The sequence below is a fragment of the Lathyrus oleraceus genome, chromosome 5 (genome assembly GCF_024323335.1).
Source record: "Lathyrus oleraceus cultivar Zhongwan6 chromosome 5, CAAS_Psat_ZW6_1.0, whole genome shotgun sequence".
Taxonomy (NCBI): Eukaryota; Viridiplantae; Streptophyta; class Magnoliopsida; order Fabales; family Fabaceae; genus Lathyrus; species Lathyrus oleraceus.
Window position 1 is genome coordinate 602,406,205 of NC_066583.1, and position 20,108 is coordinate 602,426,312.

At 40.6% G+C, this 20,108-nt stretch overlaps 1 protein-coding gene across 1 annotated transcript; it reads left to right on the forward strand.

Annotated features, from left to right (window-relative positions):
* Nucleotides 1–3,938: 3,938 nt before the first annotated feature.
* On the forward strand, nt 3,939–6,333 carry LOC127082334 (hydroxyproline O-galactosyltransferase HPGT2). Its single transcript, XM_051022570.1, has 6 exons — nt 3,939–3,953; nt 4,057–4,187; nt 4,749–4,799; nt 5,209–5,280; nt 5,405–5,530; nt 6,315–6,333. Exons 1-6 carry the CDS (start codon nt 3,939–3,941, stop codon nt 6,331–6,333), a joined length of 414 nt encoding a protein of 137 aa, XP_050878527.1.
* Nucleotides 6,334–20,108: the final 13,775 nt, after the last annotated feature.

A 20,108-nucleotide genomic window follows, 5' to 3' on the forward strand; every position in this document is an offset into this window, starting at 1 on the left:
TTATTCTTATATGGATATATTTGTTGTATATTGGTTCCACTGTGTTGGGTACTTGGATATTTGATTGCAAACCATGTGGGAAAGACTCTACACCCGAGTCTAGAGAAAAAAAACATAAGATAGGATGATGCTTGAGTAGTACAGACTCCCGAGGTGAATACTTCGTAAGAGTCGGTACGAGAACCTCACTTAGAGTAGATCCTTTTGCAAATATTGTCGCCCAAGGTGTATACCTCGTAAGCTTCAATTTTTCAAAGGGGTCCATGACTATAAGAACCTTTTAGAACATTGAACCTTTGGCCAACTAGAAATGATGGTTGTGTAGTATGGATTCCCGAGGTGAACACTTCGTAAGAATCGATACGAGAACCTCGCTCAGAATAGATTCTCTAGATGGAGTTGATGATCGGAAAGTATTTTCCGTAAGCGTCAAACATTCATTTGAATCCATGACTCTGAGTACCCTGTCTAGAACCAAGTCGATGGTTGCATAGTGCAGATTCCCGAGGTGAATACTTCGTAAGAGTCGGTACGAGAACGTCACCCAGAATATATTCCCTTGATGGAGTTGACGACCAGAAAGTATTTTCCGTAAGCGTCAAACATTCTTGTGAATCAATGACTCTGGGGACCCTTTGTAACAAATCCCTAGATCACACCCGGTGAGAACCCCGTTTTGGAAAGCAATCAGATTTATCCATACCTCGGACCTTTGAACCTGTACCAAAAAAAGCATTGCATCCATCCATCCATTGCATACGCTTTCCATCACAAGAGTTGATGATATCACTTTGATGATATCCATACCTCGGACTTTGATGATATCACTTTCCATCACATCCCAAGAGTTGAGAATCAAGTGGCTGACGCTTTGGCAACATTAGCATCAATGTACCAAGTCAGATTCCATAATGAAGCTCCACTTATTCGAATCGAGCGAAGAGATGAGCCTACTTACTGTCAGCTGATTGAAGAAGAAACTGATGGTAAACCATGGTTTCATGACATCAAGCGATATCTTTTAAGTCAAGAGTATCCAGAAGATGCTACATTGTTGGATAAGAAAATGCTGAGGAGGTTATCGTCCAAATTCTTTTTGAGCAATGATGTGCTTTACAAGAGAAACCATGACATGGTTCTGCTCAGATGCGTGGATAGACACGAAGTAGACATGTTAATCAAGGAAATTCATGAAGGATCCTTTGGAACCCATGCTAATGGACATGCCATGGCCAAGAAGATTTTGAGAGATGGCTATTATTGGTTGACCATGGAGTCCGATTGTTTCATCTATGTTAGGAAATGCCATAAATGTCAGATTTATGCTGACAAAGTGCATGTACCGCCAACACTATTGAATGTTTTGACATCACCTTGGCCTTTCTCAATGTGGGGCATCGACATGATTGACGCTATAGAGCCTAAGGCTTCCAATGGTCACCGCTTCATCCTGGTTGCCATTGATTACTTTACTAAATGGGTAGAGGCTGCTTCCTACACCAATGTGACGAGACATGTGGTTGCTCGCTTCATCAAGAAGGATATTATTTGCCACTATGGAATCCCAAGCAAGATCATCACCGACAACGGCTCAAACTTGAACAACAAGACAATGACAGAATTATGTGAGAGTTTCAAGATTGACCATCATAATTCTTCTCCATATCGTCCAAAGATGAACGGTGCTGTTGAAGCCGCCAATAAAAATATCAAGAAGATCCTGCAGAAGATGGTGAAAACTTATAAGGATTGGCACGAGATGCTGCCCTTCGCTTTGCATGGATACCGGACCTCAGTCCGCACTTAAACAGGGGCAACCCCATTCTCCTTGGTGTATGGGATGGAAGCAGTTCTCCCAATCGAAGTAGAGATACCTTCAATGAGAATATTAATGGAGGCCAAGCTAGACGAAGCTGAATGGATCCAGAACAACTATGATCAACTTAACCTCATTAATGAGAAGCGTATGACCGCTCTGTGCCATGGACAGTTGTACCAGCAACGAATGAAGAAAGCGTTTGACAAAAAGCTCCGTCCTCGAGAGTTTAAGGAATGAGATCTCGTACTCAAGAATATCTTGCCAATACACAAAGATTCGCGTGGGAAGTGGACTCCCAACTATGAAGGCCCATACGTTGTAAAAAGAGCATACTCTGGAGGTGCTCTATTTCTCACAACTATGGATGGCGAAGAGCTCATTCACCTTGTGAACTCTGATTCAGTTAAAAGATACTATGCCTAACAAATCTCGGTGGACTGGAAACCCGAAAGGGTGGTCCAGGCAAAAGTTAGGGATAAAAAAATGGTAGCTCGCTAAGTTGAAAACCTAAAAAGGAGACTTAGGAAAAAAGGAGCGTCCCGATGGATTGAAAACCCGAAAGGGCAATCCATGCAAAAATTAGGGACAAAAGGCATAGACTGCATCAGTTTGTCGCTGATCAACACAGAAGAGCTAAAGATGGAAGATTAACTCAACTGCTCCCTTCAGAAGCGAGGTTTTGTGGAGTCATTGTTATTAGGGATAGTAGTAGTCATTGTGATTCAATGTAAACCTTTCCCTATTGCCATTTTCAAATTTGTAACATTCCGTGGAGCTACACCATTTGTGTGCTACAATTCTTGAATAAATTTAAGTTTGCCTATCAAATTCTATCATTTTCTATTTTTCTCTGATTTTCTTTGTTATGCAAAATGTCATTTATTTATTAATAATGAAATTTTGAACTCAAAAGAATTTTTCAACATATTAAGAAACACAATTTTGCTTTGGCATTTGGAAATATTAAAAAGGAAACCTTTCGCCTTTCCCCGCAAGTCTCAAGTTGCAAGACTTCTCTTGGATGATCAACACATATCTCCAGAAAGCATAAAGTTATCATTCTCTGAAAGGATTACTGGGCCAGTTGTAACTGCTCAGCTTGATAGATCCTCCTTTGATACATTTACTCACTCCTTCGGTTGAGTTATTGGTGTTGAGGATTCAGTACCTCCATAAAGCCTTCTTTAATCTCCAGTCTGCATATTGTCATCATTTGCATATCATGATCATTCATACATCATGCATATAAGCAAAATCCAAATCATGCATAGCCCGAAGTGCTTCGCGCTCATTTGCATAATCTCAGGTCTCGTTGTTGATTGTATCCCTTGACCTCTAAGACCAGTTCTTACTGGCGTCGTTTGTTAACACTACGCCAAAAACTGGAATAGACAGCGCATCTTAGATGGCGCTTTATTACAAAAGCGCACCCTAAAGTGAAGCGAAAAAATAAGGAGCGAACAACTGGAATAGACAACGCACTTTAGAGGGCGCTTTTGTAATAAAGCGCCCTCTAAGGTGAAGCGAAAAAATAAGGAGGAGATAGAGGGACAACAATACAGGGCGCTTTTTAGAAAGCGCCCTCTAAGGTTACCCTTAGAGGGCGCTTTTAAAAAAGCGCTCTATAAGTCCATGTGCATTTCCAGTTTATAAAGCGCTTTTGGAAAGCCTTAGAGAGCGCTTTCATAAGCGCCCTCTTAGGCCCCCTTTAGAGGGCGCTTTTTTTCCACAAGCGCCCTCTAAGGTCCCCTTTAGTAAACATTAAAATTATAACATACTGCGCGTTTTGTTATTTCACTCTCTGTTATTTTCGTTCTTTTTCACGTTAGGGTTCTCACTGTTACGATTTTCGCTACTTCTAAGGCGTTCTCCTTCCACCTCTGTTAGATCTACGACGTTTCCTCCTTCTATTAATTCGTTGTTAGCTGTTCGATTTTGACACCATAAGTATTTTTCTAATCTTCATATTACTTGGTTTCTCTTCTGACGTTCGCTATTGTTCATTTTTGGTTTCTCTTCTGACTTCGAAGAACTTAATTGGAGTTCTAGATATATATGGATTCGAGAGTTTCAAGACAAACAGGTTCTTAATCTTAACCACCCTCTTGCCTAATTTTATATGAAGTTTATAGACGTATGCACATTTGGCCAATCTCTGTCATTTTACATAATGTAAAGTGGCGTTAGCGCATGCAAATATATATACTTTGAGCAATAACTATGTTTTATAAAACTAGCATTTACCAGTTGAGCTACCCTACCCACTCACTGGCCTAACAGAGGGTTTAATTAAACTTCTTGAACATCGCCGTGGCCAGGATGACGCATATATTGGATGCATGAAGTCAGGAGACGTGATATCAGAAGAGTACTTTCCTCTATCTGAATTAATTCTGATTATTTATTTATGATGATAGATCTGAGGAAATAGTTGCCAGTTTTTATGTGTAGATGGTCCCAGAAGATTTTGTTTTAAGATGTCTAAAATTGTTCATTTTTAAAAATTGAACATGTGTTGAATTTTATTCATTATTATCTGTTATCCATTTTTGTCGAGTTATTACTGTAGGTTTTTATTTTTCAGTAAATACTTTGAAGTTACCACATTTGTAGATGTAACTGATTATCTTAATTTTCATCCCTTTGCAAGTCTTTAGGCATGTCTCATTTTTGCCAATAAAATTTGCATTCCCCGGTGTTTAGATATTCCCAACCAGTATCTTAATTTCTAATGAGTAATGAAAGTTTCTATTTTGAATTGATATGTACTTAATCTTTTCTTAGTACAATTATATTTCTTTATCGCATGTTATTTTCTCCTTCATAACTACAATATCATTTTGTTTCATAATTTTTTTACAAATTTGACCTTTTCAATTGTGATTTTGTATTCAACTTATATGCTCTGTATTTTATCCTTTTTTTCCAGGGGAAAGCCTTGGTATGAACCTGATTGGTGGAAATTTGGGGATGAAAAATCGTAAGTAATAATACCATTTAAATGAGAAAATATTTGGTGATTATTATTTTTTTTGTTTATTCAGGAATGATCTTCAATGTGATTATGGCTTAATATATTATTTGTTGAAACCAAATCTTATTGAATGGGTAAATTAATGATCTTCAGTCTTCACAATATATCACATCAGTGCCAAGTACTAACATATATTAGAGGCAACAAATAATTTTTAACTTCAGCATACTCATCTCTATGATATTATAAGTTATAACTCCTGATGGAAAATGCATGTTGGATACTTTTGACTGAAGTCTCTTTATGTATAAATATTGCACATGATTTTTTTTTCTTTTTTAGTATGGATCTCCATATTGAACTGCTTTATTTTTACAATGTGTATCTCATCTCTATTGATTTATTTTGTTTTTAGGTATTTCCGACATGCATCTGGTTCACTTGTTATACTTTCAAAGAATTTGGCACAGTACATTAACATAAACAGGTTAGTCTTGATGGTATTAAATGTTGCTTTTTCTTTAACTCTGTTTCCTTTTGAAAGATACTTTCTCCTATTTTATCTTCATATCTAGTAATATATCTTTGATTGATCCGAAAACAAAATGTAGTGTATCTTTGAAGACATATGCTTATAAAACTACCTATTCCAAAGCTGTTTGTATTCAAACCGGCATGCGAGGAATGACTGCTAGAAATGAACTTCGATTCAGGAAGCGGACCCTAAGAAGACTGCGGCTAGCAAAAAAAACATACATCTCAGAGATGCTTTTGCTACTTAGTTTTATTTCTTTTTAAGTTATGAATTGGTTGTATATTTAGAATCTTTAGAAGTTAAACGATTATATATCAGTGAATTGTTGTATATGTATGGATTGTTGTATATAAGTGTCATACCCCAAAATTTGCCCGTTGGTATTACAAAGCATTTCTCAAGACCCTCCGGCTTATTCTGCAAGGCACCGACATCAAGTGAACAAAAGCCCAGCTCACAACAGGCCCAATCCAAAAGGGGCCCAAAATAGCTTTCTCGCTAGGCGAGCAATCCCTTCGCCTAGCGAGTGCTTCGTCATGACACTCGCCCAGCGAAGCGTCAGATCCAGGAAAAGGCCCAGACCTAGTTTGCTCGCTAGGCGAGCAATTCCTTCGCCTAGCGAAGCTTGCGAAGTTTGAGATTTTTGGACCTCATTTTAAGCCCATTAGGTCACTACTACCTCTACTATAAATACCTGCTCCTCTGCTACGAAAAACACACAGAGACGGACGAAGGTGGACGGAAACACGCATCCAGAGGGAGAAACACAGAAACCCTGCTGATCCAAAGAATTCAGAAGGCGGAAACCCTGAAGGCCGCTTACTCGCTCCGAAGCTACCGCCGTCCATCTCAATCCGGCTCACCAATTCAAGGTTACAACTTGATTCGCAAACAGGTTAGCCTCACTATTATTCGCTTTAGCTTCTTAATTGGCGTATGATTAATGGGCATATGATTATCATTTGGTGTCCTTATTTTGCATGTAGTATCACTTTAGTATCTTAATTTGCATGTGATATCGTTTTGTATTTTCACTTGGCATATGGTACCACTTCATGTTCTTAATTTGTGGATTATAATTGAATTCATAAACATTTTGAAGTCTTGCATGAGAATTTAAATGTGTTTGCCTATTGTGAAACTGAACCATATAATTGTATGTTGGATGCCATAAGCCATGCTGCAGGTTGAGGTCATAATGTTCTCAAATTTCAAACCCGTGGCCGCTCGCTAGCTCATCGCTAGGCGAGCCCGCAGCGAGCCTTCGCTGAGCCTTCGCTAGGCGAAGCAGAGGCGACTGGGCCAGGGGCTGCTTTGCTTTTTGCTGCCTATTTCATGTCTACCTAATGATGATTCTGCATTATTTGGCCTAAATTCTTGGCTGCTATATTTATCTTATGATGCAATTTCCAATTGTATTTTATGCTTTAATCCGTGTGTTCATGGTGTAAAGGCTAGCATACTTCCGAAGAAATAGCCGGTTAGGTACTCCGCTTTACGCATGGGAAGCCTTCATGGAGGGGGATCCTAAATCATTTCACTTTAATGTGAAGATCCATATTGATTGCCTAATTAATTTTACTATATTAATTTTTAATGTAATGTTGATTTTAATGTATCGATTTAATGCGGTATCACCATAATTACCTAATGAACCTAAAACATGGACTTTAAATAAATGATATTGGACCTCTCTTTATTACCCCACGATTACAATATTACGGTCATGTCCCGCGAATATGGGGATATCCTTAGCAAAGACCCTTCGGTAAAATCATCATAGTCCCTCGGATGTTGCCTTCGAAAATACCATTTTGTCCCTCGATGACCCTTCGGTGTAGCCTACGGTTAAATGATGATAGTCCCTTCGAATGCTAAGGTATCCTCACAACTGTTGCCTTCAATGACCTATCGATGACCCTACGATGACCCTTATACATCCCAAGGATAAACTACTTGCTTCTCAATAGTAAGGACAGTTTTACCCTCATAAGGATAGGAAATGCCCGGAAAGACCTCAGACAGGTATAACCTTAATTGCTCATTCATAACAAAAAATGCTTTTCATACCCCACACTTTTCAAACATTTTTTTGGAAAATCACCACTCAGCATACATCCGTACTAGGATCATTGCCAAGTTATATTTTTCTAAACTACTTTCAAAAAACTAAATGAGATAACCACTTTGTATACATTCATGCAAGAATCATTACAAAGTTAAATTCTCATTTTCAAAACATTTTCTACACATTTCTCCACCACTTTTTTTCAAACAAGGAAAACATAAATGATTGAGCAATTAAGAGCCCATGGATAACCATGGATACAAAGGGTGCTAATACCTTCCCTTTGTATAAAGTACCTCCCGAACCTAAGAATTTAAAATTAAGGTCTTTCCTGTTCTTTTCCACCTTTCCTTAAGGGATAAAAGAAAAGTCGGTGGCGACTCTTGCTAACCGCGACATTGCGATTACAAATCCAAATAAAGTCAGTTCACCGTATGACAGAACTGGCGACTCTGCTGGGGATGACAAAGAGAGGTCCATCGTAAAAAAAAAAAAAAAAAAAAAAAAAAAAAAAAATATCATTTATGTTTCCTTCTTTTAAGGGGGGCTTTGAGTGAAAGATCCTACACCCGGATCTAGTGTACCTTAGGTAAGTAGCAATAGATCATCGCGACTATCCGGCGTATACTGGAATGGTTAAAGTGATAGCTACGGTTAATGCGACACTTTGGTTGTCCTGATGTTCCTCCTGTTACTTGAGGAAAAATTTGGCTTCCGCGTGGTGTCATTAAAGCATTAACCAGACCTTTAGAACCCTAATTGACTCATCCTGGCCATTAGAAAGTAGTGAGATAACTGACTTCGGTTCCGACTGGGGTTGGTTGATACTCGATGCTACACTCTTTGAGATTGGACTTTAGGAAAGCTTCGGTCAACCACTTGGTGTTGCACTGAAGTGGACCTAAAGAAAGGTCGATGATCTGAGATCCTTCTAGAACCCGGTTACTATTCTAGGACAGGTTGAACCAACCAAACTTCAGTGGGGAGGGTACTTACCTATGGAACTCAGGCAAGCCTTAAAACCTAGGGATGATTGTTGTGTGACTTGTTTATGCTTGTTTAACATCATAACATCATAACATCATGGCATTGTGGCATTGTACTAACCATTTCGAGGACTTAGGGATTTAACTTTGCTCTGTTTTGTAAAAAAGAAAAAAAAAAGAAAAAAAAGTTTCCCTTTTTGGTAGTTTATGCAAAGTTAAATTCCAAAAGGCCTTGAAAACATTTCATGCATTGCATAGCATAACATAGCATAACAGGTACTCTAAAGGGATCAGTGTTCTCACGGTTTTCCTCCACACAGAAAAATGGACCTCGAACAAACTGTCAAGGATCTCCGTGCTCAGAATGCTCAACTCCAGGAGATGATCTTGAACTTATCCAAGGGGCAGGAGGAACTGAAAGCTCTCTTGCTCGAGAAAAAGAAAGACAAGAAACCTGTGAGTTACATTAACCCGGGAAGAAGGCTTAAAGGACAGGCTGCGGGAATCAAAATCAGAATTCCGAAGGATCAAGAAGAGGAAACAGAGACAGATTCAGAAGATGAGAATGCTGATCCTTTCAACCCTGAGGATGACGATGAAGATTACGAGAATGAACAGTACTCTCCAAAAGATGGCAAGTACAAGTTGCTGGAAGAACGCATGCTAGTTATGGAAGGTCAGAAGGCACCCGGTCTGGATTTTGAAAGTTTGGGTCTAGTCTCCGATGTGATCATTCCTCGCAAATTCAAGGTCCCCGCTTTCACTCAGTATGATGGGGCATCTTGTCCTCAGATGCATCTGAGAGCTTACGTGAGAAAGATTCAGCCGTATACCACTAATAAGAAGCTCTGGATCCATTTCTTCCAAGAGAGTCTGTCTGGCACACAATTGGAGTGGTATTATCAGCTCGAGAGCTCTGACATCCACACATGGACTGATTTAGCGACAGCTTTCTACAAGCACTATCAGTATAATTCTGAACTAGCGCCTACTCGGCTACAGCTGCAGAATATGACTATGGGCTCTAGAGAAAGCTTCAAAGAATATGCTCAGAAATGGAGATATTTGGCTGGCAGAGTCAAACCCCCTATGACCGATCGAGAATTGGTGGACATGTTCATGAGCACACTGACTGGCCCATTCTACAGCCATCTATTGAGGAGCTCCTCATTGGGTTTCACTGAACTTATATTAACAGGGGAACATGTTGAAAGTGGCATTCGAAGTGGGAAGATACAGGCAACTACCTTTGATCCTCCGGAGACCCCTAATGGCATCACTGCCCCTCGGCCTAATCATGACGAGACTGTCAATGCTGTGGAAGATACTGATAACGATTATGACTTGGATAGCTGGATTTTCCCAACAATTGGTGACGGACTCAATAATGGGAAGGCTGAAGACACTATCCCGATCTCCTTTAGTCAGGAGTAATTGTTATTGTCTATTTAGCATTGCAAATTCTAATTGAACTTCTTAAAGCATTGTGTCTATACCCGGGGCACAATAGCTAACTTGTTAAGGGTTTTGTCATTTCATAAGCATATTTTCATATTCAATAAATCTATGGACGTTTTCGCATTCAAATATTGCGCTCTTCATCTTTCCTGTCATTTTTCAAACAAGCTATGTTTTCTTGCACACACTCACGTAACAATTTGCCGATCCATATCCACTATGGATCCTATTGATAATAATTCCGCTACTGTTCATTATGACTTTGAAAATCCAATCTACCAAGCCGAAGATGGAAGTGAGGAAGATTGTGAAGTCCCTGGAGAGCTTGCCAGATTGTTATTGCAAGAAGAAAGGACTATACAGCCGCATGAAGAGTCCCTCGAAATTGTAAATCTGGGTACTGAGGTAGACAGAAGAGAAGTCAAAATAGGAGCAGGATTGGAAAGCAATGTCAAGGAAAGATTGATTCGGATGTTACATGACTATGTAGAGGTTTTCGCTTGGTCTTATGAAGACATGCCCGGGTTGGATACTGATATAGTGGTGCATCGGCTGCCTACGAAGGAAGACTGCCGTCCTGTCAAGCAAAAGGTTCGCCGCATGCGTCCTGAAATGTCTGAGAAAATCAAAGCCGAGGTTATGAAACAATTCAATGCCGGTTTCCTAGCCGTTACTTCTTATCCTCAATGGGTTGCTAATGTGGTGCCAGTGCCAAAGAAGGATGGTAAGGTGCGGATGTGCGTAGATTACAGAGACCTGAATAAGGCAAGTCCCAAAGACGACTTTCCACTCCCACACATCGATGTTCTGGTAGACAATACCGCTCAACACAAAGTATTCTCCTTCATGGATGGTTTCTCGGGATATAACCAGATTAAGATGGCACCTGAGGACATGGAAAAAACTACGTTTGTGACGCAATGGGGCACTTTCTGTTACAAAGTAATGCCATTCGGTCTAAAGAACGCCGGGGCAACATACCAGCGTGCTATGGTGGTTTTGTTCCATGACATGATTCATCATGAGATAGAAGTATATGTGGATGACATGATAGCTAGATCTCATACTGAGGAAGAACATCTCGATCATTTATACAAACTGTTCGAGAGGTTGAAGAAGTACAAGTTGAGATTGAATCCGAACAAATGCACCTTTGGAGTAAGATCCGGTAAACTCTTGGGCTTTATTGTCAGTGGTAAAGGAATTGAGGTTGACCCGGCTAAAGTGAGAGCTATTCAAGAAATGCCAGTTCCCCGTACAGAGAAAGAAGTCAGAGGTTTCTTGGGACGCTTGAACTACATTGCTCGATTTATCTCCCACTTGACCGCTACCTGCAAACCCATCTTCAAATTGCTGAGGAAGAATCAAGAGATGATATGGAATGACGAATGCCAAGATGCTTTTGACAAAATCAAGAACTACCTCCAGGAACCTCCGATTCTGATACCACCAGTTGAAGGAAGACCTCTAATCATGTATTTGACCGTGTTAGAAAATTCAATGGGGTGCGTATTGGGGCAACATGACGAGTCTGGTCGAAAAGAGCATGCCATATACTACCTGAGCAAAAAGTTCACCGACTGTGAAACAAGATACTCACTGCTCGAGAGAACTTGCTGTGCTTTGGCCGGGGCTGCTCGCCGACTAAGACAGTATATGTTGAATCACACCACTTTGTTGATTTCTAGGATGGATCCCATCAAATACATGTTCGAGAAGCCTGCCCTCTCCGGAAGAATAGCAAGATGGCAGATGATCTTAACAGAGTACGACATCCAGTACACTACCCAGAAAGCAATCAAAGGAAGCGTGCTAGCTGATCATTTGGCTCATCAAGCGGTGGATGATTACCAATCTATGAATTTTGAGTTCCCAGATGAGGATGTCATGTTTGTTACGGATAATGAAAAACCTAAACCAGATGAAGGACCCGAATGGGGATCCCGAGGGACTATGGTCTTTGATGGATCTTCTAATGCATTGGGCCATGGTGTTGGGGTTGTACTCATTTCTCCCGGAGGTTACCATACACCTCTCACGGCTAGACCATGTTTCCATTGTACCAATAATATGGCTGAGTATGAAGCATGTATTTTTGGACTCAAAGCTGCTATAGATTGGCGAATCAAGTTTTTGAGTGTGTACGGAGATTCGGCCTTGGTAATCAGTCAGATCAACGGGGAATGGGATACTAAACATCCAAATCTCATCCCTTATCGAGAGCAGGTGATGACATTAATCCCATACTTTGAAGAGGTAACATTTGAACATATTCCACGAGAGGAGAACCAGTTGGCAGACGCATTAGCTACCATGTCATCTATGTTCAGAGTCAGATGGGGCAGCGAAGCTCCCATGATTACCATTGGACGATTAGATGAACCAGCTTACTGTTATGGACTTAACACTGAGAAGGTACAGGAGAAACCTTGGTTCCATGACGTAAGGAGATATTTAGAAGCTCAGGAATACCCTGAAGGGGCATCCATCAAGGACAGAAAATTCCTGAGGAAGTTCTCCGCTAAATTCTTTCTGAGTAATGGAGTGTTATACAAACGTAATCATGACTCGACTCTGCTTCGCTGTGTGGATAAAAAGGAAGCAGAAAGGATTATGGAAGACATGCATGACGGTATTTTTGGGACTCATTCTAATGGACATACAATGGCCAAGAAGATTCTGAGATCAGGGTATTATTGGTCTACCATGGAAGCTGATTGCCATCATCACTCCAGAACCTGTCACAAGTGTCAGATCTATGCGGACAAAGTACATGTGCCTCCTGCTCCATTGAACGTGTTGACAGCTCCTTGGCCCTTTGCAATGTGGGGCATCGATATGATCGGAGAGATTAAACCTACGGCTTCTAATGGACATCGCTTCATTCTCGTCGCTATTGATTACTTCACAAAGTGGGTAGAGGCAGCCTCATTCGCTTCTGTCACCAAGAATGTGGTGGCACGGTTCATCAAGAATAGTCTTATTTGTCGATATGGCATCCCTGAAAGAATTATCACTGATAATGGTACTAATTTGAACAACAAGATGATTACTGAACTCTGCACGCAGTTCAAAATTAAGCATCACAACTCTTCTCCGTACCGACCAAAGATGAATGGCGCCGTAGAGGCTGCTAATAAGAATATCAAGAAGATCCTACAAAAGATGACGGTAACGTACAAAGACTGGCATGAGATGTTACCGTTTGCCCTTCACGGTTATCGCACTTCAGTACGCACTTCGACAGGGGCAACTCCTTTCTCTTTAGTTTACGGAACGGAAGCCGTTTTACCAGTGGAAGTCCAGATTCCCTCTCTAAGAATCATGAAAGAGGCGGGTTTAGATGAAGATGAATGGATTCAGACACGACTCGATCAGATAAATTTGATTGATGAAAAGAGACTTGCGGCTGTTTGTCATGGGCAGATATATCAGAAGCGCATAACCCAGGCATTTAACAAAAGAGTCAAGAGACAGGTGTATCAAATTGGTGACTTGGTGATCAAGCGTATCATTCTACCCCAAGGTGATCCCAGAGGCAAATGGACTCCCACATACGAAGGGCCATTTGTAGTTAAGAAGGTATTCTCTGGTGGAGCCATGATACTTACTACAATGGATGGCGAAGACTTCCCGCATCCCGTGAACGCGGACATAGTTAAAAAATACTACGCATAAAAGAGACCCGCTAGGTCGACGTACCTAGGCAAAAGTAAGGGCATCCCGGCGAACCAAAAGGGTTCGGGCAAAAATTAGGGATAAACATATAAAAATGTACAGCCGGCAAGTCAAAAACCTGAAAAGGCGGCTTGGGCAAAAAAGGGTATCCTGGTGGACTGAAAACCTGAAAAGGCGGTCCAGGCAAAAATTAGGGATTAAAGCGTATGACTATGTCCCGTTCTCAGTCAACTTTCATCCAAGTTCAAGGGACTGACCAAGCCAATCACTTCTATCCGACAGCAGGGGATGAGATGCTTGAAGACATAATGGCAGTAGTAGACTTAAAATCAATAGGACTTTTTCTGCATAGCTTTCTCTCTGTTTTTGACAGTTTCCTCTTACTAGGATTTCTGTCTCCTTGTACACAATTTGCCTGTTTATAGGCCTTCTTTCAAAAAAGATACTTTTGTTTTTTCTGTTTTGTTTGCGTAAACGTCCATTGATTTAATTTGAATTAATATATGCATTTGAATATGACCAATGTTTACCAAAATACATGCATAGAATAGCAATAGCAATTACTACAAGACTTCGGGATCGAGGATAAGGTCTAATCATGCTTCCAATGAATCTACTACCAATTCTCTTCCCCCAGCAAGCCTGTTTTTCCCCAGAAGAAGTTGGCAGTATTCCCCGGCAAAGCCAGCTATTCCCCAACAGAGGTCGGCCTCATCAGGCAGATTGATCATCTCATCCATCCCTAGCCAGGCTCTGTTGAATATCTCTACCATCAGACAGAAATCAGAACCCCCAGCCGAGAGAGGGTCCTCAACACGAATATCTCCAATCAGTAGATGGGGATTTATTTTCCCCAGTAGAGTCCCCAAGCAGAACTTCTCATACGCATAACTCATTCATTACATCGTTTCACAACATACGCATGCATACAACATTCGCATTTATTTTCGAAAGCATAAAACATCTCATGCATCATGACATGGCATAAAGCTAACCTTTCTTTGCAGGTTAATTATCCTCCTGATATAGTCAAAGTAAAAGGCTCATTCAGGTAGACGCCTTTATCAATCATAGACAAGATTCAGATACATATTCCAGATGCAATTCATGGGAACATTCATTCTGACAACACTTCGATATCCTCCTAGCGATGGCATCTTTAAACCCATCCCAGACTTTTATTGCAAGTATAACGTATACAGATACAGCCTAACATACGGTTCATTCTGATTCAGCTCAACATATGACTCCTTCAACAACTCAAATACAGTCTAATGTACGACCAAGTTAGACCTTCCAGGCATCAGATACAGTCTAATGTACGACCAAGTTAGACCAGATGCTGCTCAAATACGGTTTAATGTACGACCAAGTTAAACCTTCATCTTTCTCAGGTGCTACCTTCGGACAGGTACATTCCTGAATGGTAGTCTAGTATATGGCTACTCCCTTGCTCAGGTGCTACCTTCGGACAGGTACATTCCTGAATGGTAGTCTAATATACGGCTACTCCCTTTCTCAGGTGCTACCTTCGGACAGGTACATTCCTGAATGGTAGTCTAGTATACGGCTACTCCCTTTCTCAGGTGCTACCTTCGGACAGGTACATTCCTGAATGGTAGTCTAGTATATGGCTACTCCCTTGCTCAGGTGCTACCTTCGGACAGGTACATTCCTGAATGGTAGTCTAGTATATGGCTACTCCCTTGCTCAGGTGCTACCTTCGGACAGGTACATTCCTGAATGGTAGTCTAGTATACGGCTACTCCCTTTCTCAGGTGCTACCTTCGGACAGGTACATTCCTGAATGGTAGTCTGGTATACAGCTACTCCCTTTCTCAGGTGCTACCTTCGGACAGGTACATTCCTGAATGGTAGTCTGGTATACGACTACTCTCTTTTCAACAGCTTCAGCCTAACGTACGGCTCATTCTGCAACTCAGATACGATCTAGCGTACGATCCATTCTGATCTTTCATCCCCAGCAAAGTCATCTGCCTAATGAACAGCTCCCTCTGGTATTCAGACACGGTCTAACGTATGGTCCATTCTGATCCCTTATCCCCAGCAGTATAGCATACTCTGACTCCCCAACGAAGTCAACAGCATAATGGATGGTTCACTATACGGTCTGATGTATGACCCGGTGTGACACCCATGTCTCTAGGTATCGTCTAACGTACGACACAATCTGGAAATCTCCTCAGCAAGTTTCTTGGATGGCATCTTTAAGCCCATCTCCGTCAAGACAAATGAACAAGTGCAAATTTTTGGGGCATTCTAAGTGTTCAATAATCTTTCACCTCCAGACCACGAACGGCACCTACCATTCTACTCTCTCGGTTCAAGAATATTGAACAGGGGCAGCTGTCATACCCCAAAATTTGCCCGTTGGTATTACAAAGCATTTCTCAAGACCCTCCGGCTTATTCTGCAAGGCACCGACATCAAGTGAACAAAAGCCCAGCTCACAACAGGCCCAATCCAAAAGGGGCCCAAAATAGCTTTCTCGCTAGGCGAGCAATCCCTTCGCCTAGCGAGTGCTTCGTCATGACACTCGCCCAACGAAGCGTCAGATCCAGGAAAAGGCCCAGACCTAGTTTGCTCGCTAGGCGAGCAATTCCTTCGCCTAGCGAAGCTTGCGAAGTTTGAGATTTTTGGACCTCATTTTAAGCCCATTAGGTCACTACTACCTCTACTATAAATACCTGCTCCTCTGCTACGAAAAACACACAGAGACGGACGAAGGTGGACGGAAACACGCATCCAGAGGGAGAAACACAGAAACCCTGCTGATCCAAAGAATTCAGAAGGCGGAAACCCTGAAGGCCGCTTACTCGCTCCGAAGCTACCGCCGTCCATCTCAATCCGGCTCACCAATTCAAGGTTACAACTTGATTCGCAAACAGGTTAGCCTCACTATTATTCGCTTTAGCTTCTTAATTGGCGTATGATTAATGGGCATATGATTATCATTTGGTGTCCTTATTTTGCATGTAGTATCACTTTAGTATCTTAATTTGCATGTGATATCGTTTTGTATTTTCACTTGGCATATGGTACCACTTCATGTTCTTAATTTGTGGATTATAATTGAATTCATAAACATTTTGAAGTCTTGCATGAGAATTTAAATGTGTTTGCCTATTGTGAAACTGAACCATATAATTGTATGTTGGATGCCATAAGCCATGCTGCAGGTTGAGGTCATAATGTTCTCAAATTTCAAACCCGTGGCCGCTCGCTAGCTCATCGCTAGGCGAGCCCGCAGCGAGCCTTCGCTGAGCCTTCGCTAGGCGAAGCAGAGGCGACTGGGCCAGGGGCTGCTTTGCTTTTTGCTGCCTATTTCATGTCTACCTAATGATGATTCTGCATTATTTGGCCTAAATTCTTGGCTGCTATATTTATCTTATGATGCAATTTCCAATTGTATTTTATGCTTTAATCCGTGTGTTCATGGTGTAAAGGCTAGCATACTTCCGAAGAAATAGCCGGTTAGGTACTCCGCTTTACGCATGGGAAGCCTTCATGGAGGGGGATCCTAAATCATTTCACTTTAATGTGAAGATCCATATTGATTGCCTAATTAATTTTACTATATTAATTTTTAATGTAATGTTGATTTTAATGTATCGATTTAATGCGGTATCACCATAATTACCTAATGAACCTAAAACATGGACTTTAAATAAATGATATTGGACCTCTCTTTATTACCCCACGATTACAATATTACGGTCATGTCCCGCGAATATGGGGATATCCTTAGCAAAGACCCTTCGGTAAAATCATCATAGTCCCTCGGATGTTGCCTTCGAAAATACCATTTTGTCCCTCGATGACCCTTCGGTGTAGCCTACGGTTAAATGATGATAGTCCCTTCGAATGCTAAGGTATCCTCACAACTGTTGCCTTCAATGACCTATCGATGACCCTTATACATCCCAAGGATAAACTACTTGCTTCTCAATAGTAAGGACAGTTTTACCCTCATAAGGATAGGAAATGCCCGGAAAGACCTCAGACAGGTATAACCTTAATTGCTCATTCATAACAAAAAATGCTTTTCATACCCCACACTTTTCAAACATTTTTTTGGAAAATCACCACTCAGCATACATCCGTACTAGGATCATTGCCAAGTTATATTTTTCTAAACTACTTTCAAAAAACTAAATGAGATAACCACTTTGTATACATTCATGCAAGAATCATTACAAAGTTAAATTCTCATTTTCAAAACATTTTCTACACATTTCTCCACCACTTTTTTTCAAACAAGGAAAACATAAATGATTGAGCAATTAAGAGCCCATGGATAACCATGGATACAAAGGGTGCTAATACCTTCTCTTTGTATAAAGTACCTCCCGAACCTAAGAATTTAAAATTAAGGTCTTTCCTGTTCTTTTCCACCTTTCCTTAAGGGATAAAAGAAAAGTCGGTGGCGACTCTTGCTAACCGCGACATTGCGATTACAAATCCAAATAAAGTCAGTTCACCGTATGACAATAAGGCTTGTTGAATGCAATGTGTGAAAAATGGCATCAAATTATACAGTTTTAGGTGTACTGCTTCAATATACAGGTTGTCTAAAATAAATAAAAAAATATAGCGCTTTTAAAAAAAAAAAAATTAAATAACCACCCACTTTAGAGGGCGCTTTCCAAAATAAGCGCCCTCTAAACCCTTTAAATTTCCACTTTAGAGGGCGCTTTCCTGTAAAAGCGCCCTCTAAACCCTTAAAAGTTTCCACTTTAGAGGGCGCTTTCCAGTAAAAGCGCCCTCTAAACCCTTAAAAGTTTCCACTTTAGAGGGCGCTTTCTTTAAAAAGCGCCCTCTAAAGTGGCCCTTAAAGGGCTTAAAGAGCCACTTTAGAGAGCGCTTTCACCAGGAAAAAAAGCGCTGTCTTTACCTATGCCAGCGCCAGATTAGAGGGCGCTTTAAAGCGCTGTTATAGGCCAAAAAAAGCGCCATCTTTTCCCTTATTTGGCGTAGTGTAAGTCTGGTTGTCACCAGTGTCTTTGACCAAATCCAGTTGTAACTGGTATCCTTTAAAGTCTGGTTGTAACCAGCATTTGTTTTAAGCCCAATTGTTATTGGCATCGTCTATTCAAATCCAGTTGTAACTGGTATCTCTTTAAATCTGGTTGTCACCAGCGTTTTCTATCAAGTCCAATTGTTATTGGCATCATCTGTTAAGCCCAGTTGTAACTGGCGTTCGAATGACAAAAATCCAGTTGTAACTGGTATCTTTTAAAAGTATGGTTGTCACCAGCACCTTGTCTCAAATCCAATCGTAATTGGTACCTCAAGAACAGTTGTAACTGGCACTTTGATAAAATCCATTTGTAAAGGGTATGATAAATCTGGTTGTAACCAGCATTGTCTGCAAGTCCAATTGTTACTGGCATCATCTGTTAAGTCCAGTTGTAACTGGCGCTCAAATGTTAAAATCCAGTTGTAACTGGTATCTCTTTAAAATCTAGTTGTCACCAGTATCTTATTTTAAATCCAATTGTAATTGGTATCCCCAATCAGAGTTGTAACCGACACTGTCAAATCCATTTGTAAATGGTATGATAAGTCTGGTTATCACCGTTTTTGTTTGCAAGTCCAATTGTTATTGGCATCATCTGTTAAGTCCAGTTGTAACTGGCGCACATTTTGAAATCCAATTGTAACTGGTATCTTTTTAAAGTCTGGTTATCACCATATTTATCTGCAAGTCCAATTGTTATTGGCATTGTCTATTAAGTACAGTTGTAACTGACACACATTTTGAAATCCAGTTGTAACTGGTATCCTTTTAAAGTCTGGTTGTCACTAGCATCCATCAAATCCAGTTGTAACTGGTATCATTTTGAAGTCTGGCCGTCACCAACACCTCAAATCCAGTCGTAACTGGTATCCTTTTAAAGTCTGGTTATCACCAGCATCTGTCAAATCCATTTGTAAATGCTATCTTTATGTCTGGTCATCACCAGCGCCCTTGAAGTCCAAGTGTAACTAGAACTTCCTAGAAAGTGGTCATTTTGACTCTTTCATTGACAGTAATTTTCAGAATTTTTGATCGGATAATTTTCTTGTGAGAAATCTCCGGATTTGTCAAGAATGTTCAACTTTGTCATCAGGTCATGTATGAACCTGTTGATATACTCTTTTTGAATTTTTCTATTGTTGTCAAGTCATGTTTGAACTTGCTGTCAGAACTATTCTGGATATTCCTCAGCATTGGCAGATCATGTATGAACTTGTCGCTGAACTTTTTATTCCAGTATTACCAGGTCATGTCTGAACTTTTTTTTTGAAGAACCTTTTTCTTTGATTATTCCAGTGTCGTCAAGTCATGTATGAACTTGTTGTGGAAATTTTCTCAAAATGTTCAAGTTATTAGTGAGTCATGTGTGAACTTACTGGCGAAATATCTTGTATTCTAAGTGTCGTTTGTCAACTTTCACTTTGAGTACTCCCTAGTGTGTGTCTGACTCCCTAGCAGGATTGTTATCCCCAGTGAGTTAGTTTTACATTATTTGTCTATTTCCCTGTGGGCCATCAGAATTCCCCGCAGATTGGCTTGTCTGTTGTAG

Bases quoted from the DNA above. Each gene is read 5' to 3' on its own strand.
- LOC127082334 (XM_051022570.1), top strand. The intron at 4,188-4,748 runs GTACTTTCCTCT...CTTTTTTTCCAG, and splicing joins GGAGACGTGATATCAGAAGA to GGGAAAGCCTTGGTATGAAC. The intron at 4,800-5,208 runs GTAAGTAATAAT...TTTTGTTTTTAG, and splicing joins AAATTTGGGGATGAAAAATC to GTATTTCCGACATGCATCTG.